The sequence below is a fragment of the Columba livia genome, chromosome 1 (assembly GCF_036013475.1).
Source record: "Columba livia isolate bColLiv1 breed racing homer chromosome 1, bColLiv1.pat.W.v2, whole genome shotgun sequence".
In the NCBI taxonomy this organism is placed as follows: Eukaryota; Metazoa; Chordata; class Aves; order Columbiformes; family Columbidae; genus Columba; species Columba livia.
The window spans coordinates 20779671-20802230 of NC_088602.1; the positions used below are offsets into that span (position 1 = coordinate 20779671).

At 41.1% G+C, this 22560-nt stretch overlaps 1 protein-coding gene across 1 annotated transcript in view; it reads left to right on the forward strand.

Moving 5' to 3' along the window:
• Window positions 1–1209: 1209 nt before the first annotated feature.
• FGF9 (fibroblast growth factor 9) overlaps window positions 1210–22560 on the forward strand; it is a 56738-nt gene continuing 35387 nt past the window's right edge. Inside the window, exon 1 of the mRNA XM_065049871.1 lies at window positions 1210–2071. Coding sequence (XP_064905943.1) covers window positions 1648–2071 — 424 coding nt within the window. The 5' untranslated portion in view covers window positions 1210–1647. The remainder of the gene's footprint in view (window positions 2072–22560) is intronic.

Consider the following 22560-nt stretch of genomic DNA (forward strand, 5'->3'; position numbering starts at 1 on the left):
TTTGCAGAGTCCAGCAATACATTGTCTCTAAAAATGAATCAATTAAATAAGCTGTAGACTTTCAGAGTTCTCCCGGAGAATGAAAAAGTGTACTTGCAGAACTGTCCATACATTACATGGAAGGTATGCCATGAACACACCAGCATAAGAACTAAATCACTTCACTCAACACCCTTTAAAAGCGGTTACTTCCTGAATTTAACATTCTTTATATACAACTACATAGATGTCTACTCACACAAGAGTCCCAGAGGTACATGAAATTGGTCCCAAAGACAGGACATTTTAAGCATAATGCAATGCTGCTGAAAAATGTCACATAACTAAATGTAAAATCGTATTCTGTTGACTCTTTACAACAAGAAGATAAACTTCCTTTAGGATTTCTAGTGGAATAACGGATGCCTTCCTCACTAGGAGCTGTACGCAGAAAACCAGTCTCAACATGCGCTGTCCAAGTAATCAGGCTTAACAGTTTATCTATTTAGAAACATGCTTATTTTAAAAAACTGGAACTTCCTAAGGAGATGCAGCTTAGAATTCTCCACAATTTAAGACTACAATATTTTTAAAAAGTTAAAAATCTTTATTTGTTCTTGACTTAAGATAAAGGTTGCTATTCACCTGCTTGCAGTTCAGTTTGTTCAATAGCTGTTAAAAGACAAAAATATCAAAGGATACAAACTGTTGAATACTTCCAAAATTTCCTAGATATAAATAAATAAACAGTACTGCAAGCACACACTGACAATCTCCTCCCATCCCACCTAAATCCTCTGGCCTACAAAACATTTAGGTCTTCCAGTCTTGAAATACCTAACTAACTATAATTAACTTATTTTCTGCAGGAAGAATGGGGAAAAGTTCACTACCACCATGGAAATAATAAAGTTGGGAAGCATAACTGTATTTTGGAACTTGTGAAGATTATTTTGCAAATAACGACTATCTATCCTTGAACATAACCTTCTGAGTGTGCATTGATGTTCCAAGACAACATTTTAACATGCATAGCACACTTTTTGAACGTAGTAAGAGGAAATGTTCCAAACTGTTAAATGTGATGCATTTCAGACGAAGAACGCAATATAAAAGCACTGGTTTTGTGCAATATTCTTTTTTAAAGAGAAAAAAGGTGCAAAACTGTCTAACAGCACCCAACACGAACACTGGGCAGCGTGGAAGGAAGATAAGCTTTGAAAGTTACCAGCAAAAGAAGGAGCTCAGAACAGCCCCTGCACTCGTGCAAACCACGCAGGTTCATCAGGTTGCACGACCACGGCTGTCAAGTGAACAGGGAACGCTCGGCGCTGAGGCCAACCCCGCCTCCTGCCTCAGAAAAACAGCCAAGTTCCCGTCCGTGAGGTGAGAACGGTCCGTTTAAGGGGCACAGCGCTGATCCCGGCTGCTGCCAAGGGGGCCGGGGCCGCCCATGACCTGCGGGACGACCTGAGCGCGGAGCTCAGGGCGCGGAGCCAGCCGAGCTCTGCCCCCGGCCCGCCCGCAGGCCGCTCCTCCGCGCCCGCCGACGGCCGGCCCCGGGACGCGCAGCGCCGCGCCCGCCTCCGACGCCAGGCCGCGGCCCTTCCCCGCGGCCCGCCCGCCCGGCCCTGCCCGCCGGCGAGAGGCGAGGCTGCCGGAGCGGGGATGCTGCTGCCTTACCTGAGCCAGCACCGTGGGGAACACGCCCGGCCACCCGCTGGAACACGCCGCCAAGGAACCTCCCCCGACCAGGACGGCGGCAGCGGCGACCCTCCAGCCGGGCGGGCGCCGCAGGGTCCGAGGAGGCCGCGGCCCGGCGAGCCGCCCCCTCAGCGGAGCGCGGCCGCCCGCCGCCAGCGCCGCTCTCCACGCCGCCATCTTCCCGGAAACTCCCGTGGCGCCGCCGACATCGAACCGGCCCCTCCGCCGCCGGTCTCCGGGCGCCGCGGGGCGCATGCGCAGCGCCGGGCCCGAGGCCACGGGGCGGTATCGCGTTCCGTGCGGGAGCGCAACGCGCCGGCTCCGCTCCGCTCCGCGACCGGGAGGAAAGCCGCCCGGAAAACAGGAGGGGACGGGTCCTGGCAGAGAGGTAATGCAGGCAGAGGTGCGCAGAGTCTCACAGCAGCGACCGGCGCCGCAGGAAACGCACCCGGCTCCCGGCCCCTTTCCCCCGGGCCGGGCAGTCCGCTCAGGATGAGGGGACGCGGCAGGACCCCCGTTTCTAGTGTTTCGCTGAAAATAGCTCTTATAGAGGGGCTGGTCCGGGCCCCTGGGGCTGTAGCTGCCCCGGCCCTGTCCCTGTCCCGGGAGGGCCTGTCCGGGCCGGGCTGGCCCGCGGGTTCCTGTGGAGAGGGCAGGCGCTGGCAGGGGTCCCGCGTTGTGTTGCCACAGGGAGGGAACCGCCGAAGGCCTTGCCTGTGCCGTAGGGCGTGAGGAGTGGCGACTCTTGTAACGGTGCCTGGGTCCCGCGGGTGCCCCAGGCCGCTCTGTGTCTCAGAGCTCAGCCGCACGTTGTTCACTGATGTGACTCTTCTTCCAGAGCTTTGGGCCGGTGGTGAGTGCGCGAAGAGGAATGGGGCGTGAACTGGGCTGGAAGCCCTGCGGGAAGCCCGGTGCACAGAGCGGGCAGGATGGGTGAGCATGCCCTGGTGCTGCGAGGCTGACCCAGCACCCTGTGCTGAGCAGTTGGGGTTTGCGGAGCAGCTCGGGTTTTTGAAGTGTTGGAGACGTGTATGTTTATGTTGCTCTTTGTATGCTCCTGACTAGAAACAACAAAAGTGGGAATAAGTTTAGACCATCCTTTTCAAGGGCAGAAGAGTTTCTAATGAAATACAGATGACAGAATATTCTGTTTACAGAAACTGTCATGGCAGAGATGATAATTGAAAAGCATTACAGATGGACTTGACCAACAATCACTTGTGTCAAAGACAGCTATTCACTGTCAATGCTTCAAAGTGCTTTTTTGTCCACTACCATAGTTTTAACAAAGCTCTCTAGGCCTCGATTAGATTGAATTAGTTGATCACACTCAAACATTAGCTAGTTGATCGCATTCAAACATTGGGCCACGTGGGAATCAATGAAATGGTCACATGAAGTGGGGCGGAAGCTAAATGTTATTCCTACATTGGCAGTGCCGGCATCCGTGTTTTCAGAGTAGTTCACCTAGTGGCTCCATGTGAATGTGGGAAAAAACTGTGGAGAGACCTGCTGCGTGCATTTTCCCATTATTTTGGTCTTTGCTTAAAGGCCTTCAGAAAGTCCATTTTAACAAACTATGTCTTTCACCTATTTCTGATACAACAGCCAGTACTGTGTTTTTAACATTACAAATACTGTGGTACAGGTGGCGATACATGGAAATGCGTTTTTGTCCTCTGTCCACTGGGAAACAGTGATCATCCATCAGTGCCACTAAAGTAATTCTAGTTCGTTCTCCTTCACTGGCCTGAATTTGGAGTCATAAATTCACTTTCATAGGTGGTAGTTTTAGTCATCTAACTAATGGCATCTCAGAATTTATCCAGTCTTCCATTAGCATGTGTTGTTCACTGAGTGTCATTCTATGAAGTGTTCGGGACATCTACAGGAATGTGCCACCTGAGTCCTTAGCAGGATACAAACCCTTCAAAAACACCTTCTCTGGGGAACACAAATGACTCAAAATCACTCAAGAGCGCAACGTGCAGGGTGAATGGTTTCTGTCTCCACAGACTAGTGTACATTGCAAGATCTTTTTCCTGTCCCCAGAGACTTAGAAAGTAACTCATACAGGAAAATCCTTTCTAATCCCCAGATACTGTAAAACATAGCAGCAAAATCCCTCTATCGTCATATACAAACACACAGTGCAAAGTCCTACTTCTGCTGTAGAGGCGTAAAACTTGCAGCAAGTTCCTATCCCCTATTTCTACTTCCCTCTAGACAGACAAAATATTTTCCATCCTAATCTTATTGTTTGACACAGAATATTTGCACAAATACATTAAGAGTACTTCCCTTTCTGTGTCAGCCAATAACAAGCATGTCATGAATGCTGGCAGCCTCCCAGAAACATTATTAAGGATGGCTGAGAGATTTGAATTCTGAATGCCAGAGCCCTTGATGTTGAACACACGACCACAACACAGGTGAGCAGGTTTAGTTCAGCACCCTGCCAGGCATTTTCAGTTTTTCTTTGAGTAGGAATGAGTAAGTAGGTCATTTGTGTTTCCTCAGATGACATTCCTGACTGGAACAGATACAACTGCAAGGTGATGGAGAACTATTCTCATATGACTGTAGGCACGCAATGCTGATGGGGATGCTAAGTGTCCTTAGCCACCCCTTCTCTCCCCGCAGTAAATTCACCCTGTGTGTGCAGTGCCAAGGAATGCAAAGCTACTGCTGCACTAACGTGGCTCACACCTGTGTTGCCCTAACCAGGCTGGTATATTTGTGGGTGCCACAGCATATGCTTGAGTGGCTAGAAAAACCTTGGTTATTAACATTTAGTCCTCTTTTACCTCATGCAGTATCACTGTAGGGTAGTTTATGACAGAAAGCAAAGATCACTGTAGTCTACAGAAGTGACACTGATGGTCTGATAAATACAACAGGAGTTTCATCAGAAAAATTGAGCTACACGGTGACAAATATCATCAAACACTATGCCCTGTGGCACTAAAATGTTAGTTCAAAGGTTCTCTTTCCAATCCTGCACAGTTTGCTCTTCCTTGGCTCTTGTAAGCAGAAATGGTTACATTTAGCAAGCTGACATACCTGCTTTTTTAACAAGTACTTTCTACATGTTGACTTCAGACTTTGTTCTAGAGGTGTTCGCATTGCTGAAAATTTGCAAAAGCAAATCAAAAGCCTAATGAAATATTTCCTTAAATGTTTAGGAATGTAGTTTTCCCATAAGATTCAATGTTCCACTGAATTGTTACATAACAATACTTAAATGCGGCCATTTCTTGTTAGACATAATGAACATAATATGAAGTCATATTAAAAGACAAAAACACACTACCATGAAATAAAACCCTTGTGACTTCTGTGATTCTTCGGAAATAATATTTGGCAGAAACTTCATTTCTTCCATTTTTTTTACAAGATCAAAAGCAAAAATACCAAGTAGACCTACAGCTCCACGTGCCTGAAGGTCCACTTCTATGTCTCGATGTCTTTTAAGAGCATTAGGCTGAGTTCCAACAGGGATTCACTCCCTGCTAGAACTCCAATCCCCTCAAGAGCATTAGGCTTAGTGCCAGCATTCATTTACTTCTGTAACAGCTTAAATTAACTCCTGTTACATGCAATCTAAACCCTTTTTTACTATTTTAGATAGAGTAAGAGTTGAGAGATGGATTCAGTCATCCAGTCTGAGGGCCACCCACCATGCTCATCTGTCTTTTGGGACTTCAAATGCTTCATAAACTGGATTGGGGAAGGCGACAAACAGACAGTTGTGAATTGAGGGAGGGGCTGGCAGCCACATTTTATATACATGACCCCATTTCATGAGAAGTAGCATGGGGGTGGTCTGGCCTATTTGACAGTAAGTTCCAACCAAAAGTAAGATTTTAGTGGGCTAGACACCGCAATAACAATATTTTGGATACTTTCCTGGAGGAGCAGAACAGGCAAGCTAATTGAAAGACAGGAAATATCACTGCTTGGTTTTGTAGGTGAAGAACTGGACCGTAAATGAAATTCTGCCCAAAGTCAGACAGAAGACTGGAATGGAAAGTCTCTCAAAGCCAGGCCTCCTTTAGCCCCCTCAAAATTACATTGGTCCTCTTAAGAATGTCACTTGTATTTTCCTTTAAGGGATGTGAGAGCAATATGTCTGCCTGTGATCACAAGGAGATAAGGATATAAGCACAAGGAAGACAAGTTTTGTTAAAAGTGATAAAATGAAATAAGCTTCACGCACTTTGAAAACTACAGGGTGATCAGATGAAACTAGACAGTTATTAAAGTTGGCTGGCTGGTACCTTTATCTCTATACAGAGTCTCAAAGGTGCTGTACCAAGGTTGGTTGTGCTGAAGGTTGGGATTTGACTTCAGGGATTTCCAAAGCTGCTTCATATACTAGATGGACTCTTATTTGTAGAATCATAGAATAGTTTGGGTTGGCAAAGGTCATCTAGTCTGACCCTTCTGCAATGAGCAGGGACATCTTCAACTAGATCAGGTTGCTCAGAGCCCCGTCCAGCCTGGCCTTGAATGTTTCCATAATTTCTACCCATCCCTCCTTCACAAGAAGAAAAAGAACAGAGAGAGAGAGATCAGTTTCAAGGAAGGTGAAATACCCTCCTCTGATGAAGAAGCCTTAAGATGACGATGTACTGTTAGTTTACAGAAAGTCTAGTTATTTTATAGGCTTTGGAGATGAAGGAAGTAGAACTAATGACCAGACAGTCAACATTCATCCACCAGCAAGACCGAAAATAAATGTGAACATTTTGTGGCTAGGTAACACCATTTAGCTCATAATTGAGTTCACAGCAATCTTTGCATTTAGGACATAGGCCATAAATATAGCTTATCTTCAAATATTTTCAACTTGCTAAAGTTACTTGAAAGCTTATCTTGATAGAGGCTATTTAAAAGAATTAAAATTTATCTAAGGTATGTGTCCCCAAATACCTCTCATAGCGTTAATTTATATTGACCTTTGCGCCATACTGTCTGCCCACACTGGCATACGTAACGCATTCCCTCAAATTTCAGAAGAATAACTTTTTGTAATTTGTAAGTCAAGGTGAAAGATCAGGAAAAAAGTTGAAAGCAAAAATCTTATTTAAAAAAAAATTGAGACTTGAAGGTACTAGTAATGTAATTGGAGAGATTTTAAGATACTGTTTCGAAGTTGGCCGTGACTTTTTTATGATAAATACTTGATCTATACAAGAAATGGTAACCAGACTGTTGAAATACTGCTTTTATGTGAATAAAAAAGTGCAGGTCAAAGCTGATACTCTCCTGTGGAAGAACATGCATTTTTTTTAAATTTGAAAAGTATATTTGTTATGGCTCTCCAAGTTAGACGGTAGGTCTTAGTTCTGTGAAGAGTTACATGTATTATGCCCAGTTTTAAGCATTACTGCTTAAAATTAATTGCATACATAAATTTTTGAAGACTGGGGACTTGCTTGCTATTAGATGAGAACTGTGGTTCAATTGCTGTTTTATCTTTTCACGATAAGATCCCATGGCACTTTTGCAAAAATAATAGAGGTCCCATGGTCCCCTGAAAACATTTTAAGTAATGGAATTACATTATGTGCTTTAGTGGTTAGTATTTTCCTCATGGTTCCAGCTGAATAAGATGTACTTCATTTTTCTTCCAAACATTCCTCTGTGGTATTATTAGCACTGATTAAAAAGATAGACCCACAGCTAAGTGAAATCTTATAATTTTTACTTTTTACCTGTATCTTCATGTATATACACATATATACAAATTTTTATATATGTATTTTGCCTATATTATACTATTTGTAGGATTTCCTGAAATCTTATTACTAGTGCTTTCCATGTAAATATAAAATTTTATCGTTGGGACCTTACTGTATTTCAGGAAGCATTTATTCTCTTTCATTGTCTGAAATCAGTATGAGCATTGCCATCAATTTTAATTATACCAGTATTTCACCCTAAGTTTTATAGGAAGAGTTGGCAGCAATAACTATAGTTAAGGTTGCCTAAGACTTTCCACTGTATAGATTTTGTACTTAAAAAGAGAGAAGGATAGAAATTGTACATAAGGGTACAATAAAACAAGTCAAGATTAGCAAAGTTCATTTTATCTGTGTTACTTGAAAAAACAGAAGGATTTATTAGGGATTCAGACTCTATATTTTTAAAAGCAATGTGACTGATATAATTTTAAATAATTATTGTTATGTAGTTCAAAAATACAATAAAGATGGCAAAGACATTACTTCACAGTATTACTAAAGAAACAAATATAGAATTATCAGTATTTTAACTTGTAAAATATTTTTTAAATATATGTTTTCTGCAAACGTTGAAGTAGAAGCAGCATCATATACCTTCTTTCTTATGTCTTTTCCCATACCATTGTCTGAAGCTGCTATTAATAACACTTTGTAGTACTACTGTGATTTATTAATGAAAGTAATCTTAAATTACAACATCTTTAATACTGGTGAAGATGGTGAAGTGTATATAATTATTTCTTTGAAAAAGAAAGGAATTATAAAACTTTGAATTACTGTTTTCTGTAATGTGTCTCATTATTTTAAGTAGCGTTTACTTCTTTTGCTCAGAATACCGTTTATGATCTTTGATTGCAACTATTTCTGTATAAGCAGGGTAAGGCATGGTTATTTTCCAAATATGTGTATTTAGTTGTTTAGTAACTAAAATTAATATAGGGTCTGATCTAAGCTAATAGCACAAGTGTGTGGTTGACACATACCTTTACTATAGAAGGTTCTGTGATCCTTTCATAAAAAAATTAAAAGTCCTAATACAAAGTTCATTGTGGTCAGCAGAGTCTTTCTGTTTTCACTGATGTCTGCATTTGGCTGTTACAGGGTTGAAAAATAGCCGTACTATTTGTGTAAATGTTGTGGGCAGTTTTGGTATATTTGCTAGTGAGGAGTTCCTTAGGCTGTAGCTACATCAAAAGGGACTGTTGGAGCCACTTTAAAAAAGCATAGGAATAATGGCACTAATAAAAATCCCCAAATATAGTTGGGGACAAAGCTGCTGTTTGGGGAATGGTCCCACTTGGCACCATTTAGGCAGGAGCTGTTCGCTGAGCACACCCAGAGAGGGTTTCCAGTCTATTACAGGTCCCTCCAGAAAAAAGAAAGGTCTTGAGGGAACTTGGAAGAGTTGGTACTTGGCAATATCTGAATTGTTTGTGTCCGAGGAGGCATAAGCTATACCGAGAGCAAAACATTGATTACGGAGACTTGCTCACGTTCACAAGGCTTAGGGGGTTTCCTGTTCACATGGCATTCACAGCTTTTATGGGTCTTCTGCTCACACATTTTAGGTACAGCCTCTCTGTATGTGGTCTGCAGTGGGGAGATTTAGTTGGAGCAGCCCAGCGCACAGCCAGGACACCCGCAGGGTGCTGGGTCTGGTCCTTGGGTTCAGTTCCTCTCTCGCTTTTATGCAGCACAAAAGATATGCCCATACAGCATTAGTCAGGATCTGCAGCAAATGAGCTGTAACTTAATTTCTGAGGAAAGGGGGCTGGTGAGACTAAACCATGTGTAACGGGGTTGTGCAGAATGGCAAGGGTATATAAGACATTACCAGGATTCATCTGCCTAAAAGTAAATGTCTACAGAAAGGTGTCCGCACCTGGGTTAATTGCCTTATGCTCTTGTTGTAGTCAATGGGGAGAAGTATGCATCTCTACGTCATGATTCATCTCATCATAAACCAGATATTTAAAGTGGTTCGGATGAATCTCAAGCAAAGGAATACCCATTTCACTCTTCCTAGCTGTAAGGGGAACTGAGATGATTTTAGTTGTGATAAATATCTACACTGTAAGCTGCTGTTATCTATTGCTTACTGTCGCTGCAGAGATTCTTGAAAAGGAGCTCTTGCAGATCTGGATATCAAACTTGTTGGTCATATATGCTGTTGGGGTTGACAACAAAGGAAATAGTTGGATATGGTTTGATTATGGGGTGCCACCCATGTGGAAGCACAGATGTGTTACTTTGAGGTGCAGCTGAGGGAAGAATGTCTCATTGCTGTTGTGTGTGAGAAGTTGTGATACCCTCCCTACCTAAGCACTCACTTGTTACTAGGCTTGGGAACATCTGTATTTGGGAACACTGGAATTTACATCTCTTTTGTGTCTTGCCTTGTATTAAAAATATCCATATTCTCTGTCAGTTCAGACATCACCGGTATTGTCTGATACAGAGAGACCCCAGAATGTTAGATGGCCCGGTCTTGCAGAGGCTACCTGCGTACTTATCTGGGGTAGCTTAGTGCTAGGTTTACCATGCTAGGCTGCCCCTAGGCTTAGTTGAGTGCGGCTCTGTGAGTCGGGAGAGGGCGACTGATGAAAGTGAGTTGTTTATTGTTCTTCACAGCAGCAAGAGAGATTGCCATTTTGACTCAGAGGACCTGAGGTCAGTCTGGAGCCTCCCACTCCATAAACCCTGAGCAGCTCTGGGTAGTTGTGGCAGCAATGGAGGACTGAGGACCAGTAGAGCCTATAGGTAACCTGCTGGAAACCAGGCACTGTCCACGGTGGGATTTTACCCTAAATCTACCCATGACAGCTGTCCGTTACACCTGATAACATCCCAGCACCCAAAAGAGCCCACTACTCTTACCAGACTGGATGGAGGAAGTGGAAGGCAAGTTTGGGGCATAAGTATTGCATTATTATGTTGAATAAATGGTAGGTTAGCAATTGTTGTTGTGGACTAAGTAGGATCTAAATGACTTGACATGCATGCAGTCTCTCTTCTCTGCTCCTTAATCTCCTTTTGTGTAGTCTCTATTTTACAATAAGTCATATTGTGTGTATTCAGCAACTAGGTTTACTTGCTGGTCACCAGAAATTCAACTACCACTGGTGGTTGGGGTGGTACCAGAGTCCCTGCAGGGAGAGCAACAGGGTACTTCACTGATCTGAAGGGTTAGGGTACCCCATCAAGAACTGGATATTACAGCATCTGTGGAGGGTCACTAGAGGTTGATTGCCTCTTTTTGGTACTATGGAGCGCATTAGACTGAAATTACTTGTCTAATATCTTAAAGCAAGGCAGTGACAGAGCTGGAAATAATACCTGAAGGCAAAAGCTATTTGTAACATATTTTCTGCAAATATTGCATTATTTGGAGGGTTTCCCGGTGTTTATTGCAAATTAAAAAAAAAAGTGTGCATTACTGAACTTTTGGGGTCCACATTTGATTTTTAAATCCAAAGATGACTGTGTCTGTCCCACACTACTACTCATGCACTGCCCTACATCCACCTTGCATGGCATTTTAAAATCTTCCTAGATACAACTCCACTAATTCTAATTTGTTGTAACTTAAATTCTGAAGAGACAAGACAGACTGGTGTCTAATAAAAGCAAGCAACGAGAAGATATAAGAAAGCAGTGGGTAAAGCATGGTGGGAACCTCTACCATTAACTTTATGCCTTATTTAGTGCACATTATTTTAGTTCCTTTGTATCTAAATGACACAAGTTAAGAATCCTTTATATTCCCTAAGACTCTGAGACAATCACTAATATATTAATCTGCTTTAAGTCACCGTCAAAATTATTCTGGATTTCAGAATGTATCTTTTGTACTTCTACATACACTTGATAGCCTAAAACATAATCCACCTTATTAATCATCTTTTTTTTTCCTCTAGCCTTAGGTACAGGTTAGCTAGAACAAATAGTGAATGTCCTGCAGAAGTCATTTTAGATTCCACAAAGTTATTCTCTCCTTTCTGCAAAAACTGTGCCATCTGTAGTCATGATCTGAATCACGTTGTGACCCAAAACTGGCATCAAACAAAACCAAAACCAAAAAGACAGAAAACCAAGCTAGCTTGCAATTGCCTCTTAAGGATTATGTTAAACATTTTAATTAGCATTTCCTTTGATAACTAACTTTTTTTAAAGCTGTAAACTTTTTCATCAGCCAGCATACCACATATCTGGCTGATTGGATACTCACGTGTAATAAATTTATTATTAATATCTTGCAGACAAGCCAAAGTTTCTAACACTTCTCAAACGTCAGATAGTCTTCAAAACTCAGAAGAAACGTTACTGCTGTCTGGATATTTAACTAAATAATTTTTAAGAAAGACAAGTTAACTTGGGTAAGACAGATACATTCACATTTCCTGAGTCTACCTGCTGAAGTAATTCAGGAACTAGCCTAAGTAAGCACTGAATTATTTCCAGGTATTTCAGATATCTCTGAAAACTCATGGAGGACAGAAAGTACTAGAAAATGACTGAAAGATGGAAACATAGTTGCTTTTAGAAAAATAAAAAAATATATATAGAAGAGAACCCAAGGTAGCCAGGTAGCCTAACAAGCTTCCACCCCTGAATTCTGGAACAAATGATTACATAAGCAGTTTCTAAAGGCCTGGAACATGATAAGGTGATAAAAACTTCCTGACATGCCCTGTCAAGAACGTATCATGTCAAACTAAATTAATTTTTTTCTTCAATATATTGCCTAGTAGATACAGATGAAGCAGGAGAAATGACTTACATAGATTTTAGTAAGGCTTCTGACTCTGGTCCCTGAAGACGTACAACCTAGATTAAATCTCTAGAAGGTAAGGATGGATGAGGCAAACTAATCAGAAAATACTGTGTTGGAAAAGTGGTTATTGATGGCTTGCAGTCAATTTGAGGTGGCATTTCATGTAAGCTTCAGGAATTTGGGGACAGTTCTCTTCAATCTGATAGGATGAGTGACTAGACTATATGCTTATAAATTTCAAAATTTATGTCAAGCTGGAAAAAGTTTGAAATACCCTGGAAAAAGGGATCAGAATAGTAAAATGATCCTTGCAAGTTGCAGACATGGCTTAAAATCAACACCTGCAATCAGTGTAAGTTCTTACACTGAAGAAAAAGGAATCTATTGCACAAATGCAAAACAGACAAAAAAAAATAAATACCCTAGATGGAACAGGAAGACTGTGAAGAAGACTGCATGGATCTGAAGGAACTTAAAAACTAAATGAGCTCCATAAATGCGATCATGTCACCTAAAGCCAATTCTCATGTATGATATGTACTGTCAGGGAGATGGCAAGATTGGATACTCCCCTACAAACGATAGAACAGCTCAGGTTGGAAGGGACCTTGAAAGATCACCTGGTCCAGCCTTTTATAGGAAAGGAAGCCTGGGTGAGATGCTTTTGAGAGGCCTGAACTGGTTTACTGTATCCAGTTTGGGACATTAACTTTAGAAAATAAAAATAAATAGAAGTGAGTTCAACAAAGTGCAACAGCATAAGACGAGAGTAAAAACCACAATTTAGTTTAGTGTAGACAGTGGAAAATAGAGGAGGGAAGTGTTGACATCCCCCTTATGGAAAAGAATTTTCGAAGACTAGTGATAAGTTGTTCTCCAGTGGCTGTTTAGGGAAAAGCAAGGACAAGTAGCTTAATTTCCAAGTTAGAAGAATCCTTTTCATTATGAATATAGGAAAGCAATGTAACAAGCTATGTAGAAGGGCTGCAGAACACGCTTCATAGGATTTTTTTTTTTCTGGACAAATTAAGTAACTGTCTCTTGAAACTGTTCTTTACATATTTCATTCTGCCTCAATGCTGTAGTTTGAGACAGTGATCCATTGAGATCCCTCCTGCCCTAAATTTCTGTGATTCTATGAAATCTGTACGTAGATGTGCAAATGATACAAAATAGATCTTTAAAGATGTCTTCCCCTATGAAAATGGAATGGAGAAATTCTGGATCATAGACTCTAGCCCTTAGTTTAATTCTAATATTAAATTTTGGAGTCTGAAGATTATAATATTAATTTTTTGTTGTTGTTGCTAGATACAGTTAATTTTATTTTTAATCTCAAGCTTTCTACCTAAATGACGTAAATAAAAAGTTGCTCCCCTAAATGTCCTGTAAGTAATTCCAGGACATCCAAAAACAGAAGTGGTGCAGCTTGATTCATGTGGTTGTGTTCTGGGCCAAAGGACAAGGATGCCATTATTTGTACTTCACAGTTCCACTGGTTTCTCTGAGCCCTGTAAAGTGTCATTAAAGTCATCTGCCTTCTCCTATGAATCTTGGAGTTATAATATTGATACTGTACAATACACAACCCTATTGTAATATAGTTAGTAATATTATGTGTTAAGCTTATGAATAAGAAACAAGGGTTTACTGTCAACCACATCTTTCATTCTAACAAATCAGAAAAATGCTAAGATTTTTACTCACAAAAGGTGTCTTGCCTGGTTTCTCCACACTTAATATTAACTTGGCAGTTACGAAAGTAGAAATTACTGCTGTTGTTTTACACAAAAACAGAGATTCTGCAAGAGAAAATTTAATGTAATTTGGAACACTTTGTAGTCTTCAGAATTGGCCACATTTTCCCCACCACCCAAATTATTTTAAATTGTAAGTAGTTTTGCAAAGCTGTTAGCATTATTTTCTCAGCTCACCCGTTTTGTTGTTTTTTTTCCAAGACATATTATCTGTGATGAATCACAACGTCTTTTATGAAAATATTTATAAGAGCATTAAAGCTGTCAGGTATAATTTGCAGCTTTTTCTCCTTTAGATTCAGCACTCTTTTTGAAAATAAGCTAATTTAATAACTAGGGAATCTAAGTTACAATCAAATTTATTATATTTACCAGACTTGAATTTCAAATGAGATACCATTAAAATGTACTTGAAGAGGAAAGAACAGAACTGCCAGTGGGCATTGAATTAGCAGCCTGAAAAATGTCTCATAATGTTGTGATCAAGAGCATTAGGATGATAAGAGAAAGAGGAGGCGAAATTGTGTTTGTCTTTGTATCTTCTACATGTTGTGCAAGCTGAAATGAAGGCAAGAGCCTCAGCCCAAAGCTTCAGGTGAGGAGAAAGAGTGCCTTCTTTTTAGATATTTCTGTGATTTACAGTATGACTTTATAATCTAGCATTGCAGTTCTGCTTACAAATCTCTAAATTACTGCCAGAGACATAGACGCTGTTGTTTCTGTGCACATATGAGCTCTTGCCCACTGTGCGCTGCATCCTGGATGTAATCCTGTGAGTCCTGCATCTGCAGAATTTCTGCTGAATTCTGGGTGAGGTTTGTGCTTGGAAGGATTTGGGATTGAGGTTTCCATGTCAGAAAGAGCTCACTAAAAGGCCTGCCCAAAAACAAACAAAAAACCCCAACAAAAAGCAGTATTCTCCTGTTGCTGACGTTAGTCTCCTCTGAGTGTCAGTCACTCAAGCCTATTAACAGTCTGTGACACAGATGATATTTACATATACATGTTAACACGGCCTGTTATTTTGTGATCACATTAGTTGCATTTGTACAGTGGACGTTTCTGATTCCAGAAGGTGCTGCCAGCTTTTGTGTACACAATTTAAGCTTAAGCAGAGTTTTTGTTCTTCCCAAGGACTTCTACAGGCTTTCATAGATTTAAAAACTTTAGTTGTGGTTCTCTTTGATTCATCGCCTGTTAAAGAATGTTGGCTGTACTAAAATTGGCAAAGGATTTAAACGAGAAGAAAAAAGCAGTGTTCCAGAGAACCAGGATACCATAAAATATTTATTTTGGGAAGGTATGTTGCCACCTAGCAAACACTGAGAATAACAATCACGCAAATAGAACAAAGAAAATCCAAAATGCTTAGGAAGTCTTGCTTAGTTTTGAAAAGCTTGACTGAAGAAATAGCTTGAGGTTTGAGCATTCCCACTGAGTTCTTTGCACAAAGGGGATTGTCTTTGTATGGATGTGGCACATCATGGGCAGGACAAAGTCAGCTGTTCGCCTGGCTCTGCTGTAGCTCTAACCCCCCACAGCTGCAAATGTACACATCAGGAAGGGGAGGAGGAGGCTGATATATTAACTCCTTCTGTCATTTCAGAAGATGTGTATGCTACCTGCAGAGCCCTTGGCGCTGAAGGTAGCTTTCACAAAGAGGTTATGGCACAGGGGGCCAGAGCTCATACAGATACAGAGTCTCATTCTAGAATGCCATATTCTTTTACTCTCTGTTTTACACACAGATCTTTGAGGGAGCTCATAGTTTGAGGATGACAAATTTGATAAGAAAAATGGAAGAGGGTCAGATCGTTACACAAGAAGAACTAAATGAACTTTTAATAGAAGGGTAGGAACAAGATGAAGTGTTGTAGTAGCCAGGGCAAGGTCACTGGGTATTATTATTAAGGGCAAAATTCTAGATTTTCTGCTCTAAATTCTAAATTCTGCTCTAAATCCTCAGTGATTAAGAGCTCGAGGACTCCATACATGAATATTTCTTGCTTCAGTCATCAAACAGCCACACCAAAGCATGACTAAGATGAAAGGCAAGGCTGTGGTGGAATGTGGAGCTGATGAGATAGATAGCTCCATAATGAGAGCAGAACTGGAGATGAAATCAAATATGACTGAATTGAGTTGACTGCACCTTCCTGGAAAGGTAAAGAAGCAGAGGTAAGAACCTTTCAATAATTATAAGAAATCAGAGAGAAGAAACAAAACCCAGAAGACAAGATGTCAAAGCAGCTCACATGACATTGCAATCCTACAGCTTACGCTGTCAGCAAAAAGAGTTGGGATGAATTTCTGCAGACTCAACAGTAAGTGCCATGCGGCAGCAATTAGTACTATCAAAATGCTGGAACTGATGAGAAGCAACTCAGCTGTAGTGACAGGGAACAGATGTCCTCAGAAGAGCATGAGACAGCATTCTGCCATGTGAGAGAAATCTTTGCCTGTCAGTCTAAACTGATGGTTTCTTTGTGGACTGGGACATGTATCTCTTATTAGGTAGGAATTTTAGCTTTTCCCATCTTTTGTGTCAATAGATACCCAGTCTGGACCTCAGTGAAGGTGAAACAGTCTTTTTTTGTAAATGCAGCCTAATGGACATAAATTTTCAGCAGTTACATATGTTCTAAATATCAGCATTAGGAGTAGCAGAGGTGCCTGCATTTGTGAATATGTTCAAGAAGGAGTGCAATGTCCGGAACAGCTCCTCTCCAAGTCAGTGTGAATTCATGTTTTGTCATGATCTGGCTGTAACTGACCTTGAGTTGACCAGTTTATATTCTGTCTTGGAATAAGACTGGAAATTGTTTAAGCTTATGCAGTTCTGTACCATCAAGCACTTGCAACTGGAGCCACTTGTGTGAAGCTTCCCGCCAGGAGGTTTGAGGTTGCTGCCTAATATTTGCCAGACAGAAGGAGGATTTGAATTTGCAGCCTGCCAAGGGCGGCTGAAGTCCTGAGGGTCAAAAGCACCCACACTCAGCCCCAGTCAGGAAGAGTCCCTGAGCAGGTGATAGCTCTGAGCTCTGTGCCTGTGCTGCCCATCTAAAGTGAGGGGGAAGGAGGCAGACTGCTCTATGTTTGATAGGGAGATAAGTAGAGACTGCGATCTCTCTGTTAAGTGCTGCTCAAAAGATTTTTTTAAAAAGGGAAAAGTCATTTTGCAATGTTCCACTCAGAAGTAGCTTATCTAAGTACTACTCTTGAAAGGAATTGCTAGTAAGGTCAAGCTGAAAGGCCAGTTACAGGCAGAATTTAGTATGAAACTAATGTTCTTTGTCTCACAGTGTATGCTGCATACAAGCTTGCTGCTGTCTTGTTGCCTGCACCAGCTTTTCTTCTTGGTTTGTTTAAGCAGAATCATGTGAATAAAAAGGTACCATAAATAAAAAAGTACCATGCTTATCAGCCTCTTGGCAGCTCACGTCTGTTCTCCATAACCTGGCAGGTCTACCCCAGTAACTACCCAGATATTCTAAAGCAAAGATCATGGCTGTATATCCTCTCAAATATGAAACCTTTAGTGGTTTAGACTTTGTTGATATAATTTTCAGAAGTGCTAAGGAGGTATGAAGTGACGTAAAGCAAGTATTTTAAATTTTCATATGTGAAAAAAACGCCAAAGGTTAATGAAAGTGTAATGTCTCTACAGAAGGATGAGGCCAGGAGTTTAAAACAGTGAGTACTCAAAATCAGGCACTGAAATCCTTATCCTTACTTAGGATACAAGCAAGTAAATAGTTAAAGATATTGAAGAGATCTTAGTGGACCTAATTTTCTGTATATAGTTTCTGAAGTTCCCTTACTGAGCATTCATATAGATATCTTCAGTGTTTTTGAATGTAATTACCCAAGAAGAGACACCAAAGAGCAGTTCTGAGATTCTTAGCCTTTCAGTCTCAATATAGACTCTGTATTTTGAATATTTGTCTTTGGCCTTATCAAATGCATAATTTAAAATCATTTCAGTAATGGAAGTTATTTGATTCCCTGTTCCTAAGGAGAGACTCCACTTGTAAAACATATCCTTATAAATGACTGACTCTCTTCAAGCATATTACCAGTATGTTGTTATTTTTCAAGTGTGGCATTTGTGTGTCTTACAGATTTATTTTTACCTTTCAGAAATGCTAATAAATAAGCTTCATTCTTACTGTTAAGTTAATAGACAACACTAATGCCTCAAATTTTTAAGAGATTTGGAATGCAATAAATTTGAAATATTTTATGGGCTCTGCATTATATACTTTGCTTACCCCCCAAGGGAAACTGCAAATATAAAAATAGTTACAAGATTTGTTCTTGTCTGAATACTGTACTAAGATGTTTAAAGTGACTAGACAAAAAATTATGAAAGCAGCATGTGACTCAAATTATAAATAAAATATGGGGACTACTGGACCAAAATCTGTGCCAAGGGAAAAACTTAGTGACAGTCAAGTCTACAGAGAGGACTATTCAAGAACATTTACTAAGGTCTCAGTCCTCACACTTTTACAGTTGAGAGTCAAGTGTTTTGAGAAGCTGGAGTGCAAACAGTCTTTCCAGAAATTCACAGAGTGACTCCGTGAATGTTTAAGCAGTTCTTAAGTCTTTTACTCATTTCCCTGTGTTTCGTGTACCCAGGCTTTGCTTTCTTCTATCCTTCCCTGGTGACTTGCATAGTTTTCCTTAATTACGGAATATGTGGCCAAGAATGGCCCACAAATTCGGAGGGTTTGCAATGAGGTAAGAGTGTTCTTTACCTAAGGGTATAAAAGGCCCAAATGGGCTTATCGCCTGTTCATATCAATTGTCACAGCTCCAGGAATGGGGTGGTGTTGTGACAGTTTACCAAGCTGATCTCCATTTTTTTGGAGGATTGGGGTTTGCAGTGTCATCACCCCACTGGAAGACACAACCAGAAAACACGTACTCTAAAGAAGGGAGCAAAGTTTATGAGCTCCCTATCAGAACTCTCCTTAGCAGCCCTCAGCAGGGCAGCAGAACCAGGGTCCCGGATACAGAGCTGGAATGATCAGACGATTACAAGAATACAAGGTATGAATTCCAGAAAGTTCAAGCAAATTCCTTCTGCTTGTTCACATCAAGATTTATACAAATAGCATAACACGAGGCTTGGCAAGATCACTTTCCTTCAGTTTTGCCATGTGTTTTTTCACAAGCCTGTCCACCATTAAAAAAAGCAGGATACCTAATATTAGAGGTCTGCCTGATGTCTCAACATTTGCCTGCATAGTTCTGTTGGCTGCAGTGCTACTGCAGTAAGGACAAGGTAGTCAGAGCCAATTTGTCTGTATCTGCAGAAGTGAGTTCTTAGTGCTTGGTTGTGCTACAAAGCCAGTCCTTGAGTATCCCTGACAGTAACTGCAATTCTCCTCCTCAGACCTAGAGCAATGTTTAAAGCAAAGGAAGCACAGGAACCTCCTGAATGTTTTCTTCCGTAGTTGCCTGTCAGTGATGTTACTGCAATGCCTAGAAAAAGCAAAGCGCTTCAGGCAGCATCCATTTCTAGTGTGAAATCCTAGTTGTGGTTTCGCCATGCTGATGTGTTTCTCGGACCCTCTGATGAATTTCTGAGCTCTCTTGAAGTAATAGCTGCTGGGAGGGAACTGGAATCACCATGGTGGATTTCAGGTTTGCAGGCTTTGATGAAATCTCTAAACAACAGAATGGGAAAGCTGTCTTTTATCAGGAGCAGCTATGAAGGCAGAGAAGCAAACTCTCGCCACTGAAGAGCTTTTCATCTGCTTGTTCCATTTTTCTGAGAGATGAAGGGTAGGATGTGGAAACCCAGTATGAATTCTGAGGGATGGAGGCAGAGGAGTAGAGACTTTTTTGTTCAGCTCCTCCATAGGGAGGTATCCCGGGTAGGGATGAAGATGCAGCCTGGTACTTGGAAGTGTGTTGTAACCCTCATAAAAGCAATGCCTTGAGAGCCAGAGAGAGGGAGGGTCACATTGAGGGCTGTGTAGTAGCTCAGAACCACTGTTGGTTTCTTTTTCCTTTTCTTGGAAGCCTATTTTTCACATACTTTTAACCTAGAAGAGACCACTGGTACTGTTGGTTAACTCCTTCCATAACATCAGAGGTTGCAGCTGTGCATGGTGAAGATCTGGAGAATAAAAATTCCTGAACTGAAACACCTGAGTAGTTGATAGGTCACAGGCATTTCCAGTTCTTCAACAGTGCATGGGATAATTTACAAAATACTTTGGCTCACAACAGCATGTGAAAAGATTATGTACAGTGCAGTCCCTTCTCTCCCCCTTCACTTAGTCAGTGTAGTCGTTCACTAACATTTGGCAGACTATAGTCTGGAGCACTGACTGCCTTAAGATGGTGAATACCATCAAATGTAAATGTCTAAATTATGTCATTTAATGGTATGAAATGTTGGCGTTGTCTGCAGTTCAGCACTCCACCATATTAATGTCTTGACTACCACTGAATTTTCTACTAGGGTCAAACTTGAACCTTTTTAGTTGCACACAGCACAGTTAGCCAAGCAATCAAGGCTTGAGATAAGCCTGTGATACTCTCCATGGTTAAAACTATGTTCACCAGAGCTATATAATGGTCAAGACTTGGATATTTCTCTGGTACACTACCAAGTTCCGTGATATGAAAGGTCCACTGCTTGCTGTATCTGATGATGGTCACATTGCAGATATTGTTAAGGAATTTAGCATTGATTGATTCCACAAAACATTTGACATACTGTACACAAAACTTAGGTTCCTTGACCGGTTCCTAGAGAACTGATCTGACAGTGAGTAAATAAAAGCATGTCCCCAGGATTCTTCTGGCTGAAATGATTTTGATTATCTTCTTCATGAGTTGCACATAACATGTCACATGAGCCCATTTTCTATCTTCCCTTACTTTAGCTTGGTTTTAAGTTTACAGTAATGTTTATTGTCTCCTTAAGGGAAAGTAAGACCCTTGCACCTCCTGGGTGAGAGTCTACATAAACTGCAGTTTTTCCATTTGGAGAGAAGGCAGCAGAGAGCGAAGAGCAAGGTTTACAAAATCATGAAGGGAATGGGCAAGGTGAATGCGCAACTATTATTCACCTGTTATTCAACAGCTACAGCACAAGGATTAGGAAATATGCAATGCAACGAATAGGAGATGGGTTTGAAACTGACAGAAGAAAGTTCTTTTTTACTGTAATGATCTTCCAGAATTTGTTGTCATCAGAAACTATGGAAGCGGGGATAAAGCAGGTGTGCTGGTTTTAGCTGGGGTAGCATTAATTTTCTTCATAGTAACCAGTGTGCGGCTACATTGGATTTGTGCTGGAAACAATGTCGATAACACAGGGATGTTTTCACCACTGCTGAACAGTGTCAACACAGTGCCAAGGCCTTTCCAGCTCCTCATACCACTCACCAGCGAGTGGGCTGGGGGTTGGGAGGGGACACAGCTGGGACAATTGTTTTCACTTATATCACTTGTCTTTATTGGGTTTTATTTCTCTCTCTGTTATTTTACTTTTCATTAAAATGTATTGTTATTATTATTACTATGATTATTATTTTATTTCAATTATTAAACTGTTCTTACCTCAACCTATGAGTTTTCTCACTTTTACCCTTCCAAATCTCTTTCCCCCTCCCACTGGAAGAGGGAGCGAGTGAGCGGCTGCGTGGTGCTTAGTTCCTGTCTGGGGTTAAACCATGACAGCGGGGTTAGGCAAATTCAGGGACAGCAGGTCTATAAGCAGATATTAAAGGTGGTATGCAGGGAGGGACCTTCTAGCATCCCTAATCCAGTGATTGTAGTGGCTGAGGGAGAACAAGGGAACAGACTGCACAAAGTGGCCAGGAACACATTTTTCTTAAATGGTGTTTCCCAGTGCCATTGTCCTAGAGAAGGTAGTGGTGTAGCTGTACCCAGCTCTGTTATAGCCATGTTCTTATGTTAAATGGATAGTCACACAGATCAGACACTGTCTTTCAAACCCGAAAGACAGTGTGCATTTTTCCATGACCTTCCACCCTCTCCGAAATGTACAGCATTTATTCACATACTTCTGCCCAGTTCCTTTATAAACTTGTGCAGATTGGGCAAACAGCAATAGCTTAAACAGAAGATGGCAGTCCTCCATGGGGAATGGCTTAGTAATCTCATGCTCCCACAGCTCCCCACAACTACTGTCTTCTCCAGAGCAGCCCCTTTCATCCCTGTACAAGAGGGAAAGATCTCCAGTTTTGCCAGAAAAACAAAAGTTTAGGAGAAACAAGCTGAGATTCTAGTCTGAAATGTTTTTGTCTTGGCCAGCCAAAAGGAAAACATTAGTACATACACAGGGTAATTACTTGAAGAAAATGGTTATATTATTTTCTGTCCCTTCATGCCACTGCATCAGCGTGCAGTTATAGACTGTTGAGTTATTGGTGAAATGGCAGCAGAATGATTAAGGAAATCACCAGGCAAAGCCATGCAAAATATGTTAGTTATCAACAAAGAAATTGGATAACGTTTAAGCGAATGAAACAGACACAGGCATGCAAAATATTTCAAAAGATTATAATAACTGTAGCAGAGAGTAGAGGTTTCCAAGTGACTGCATTCC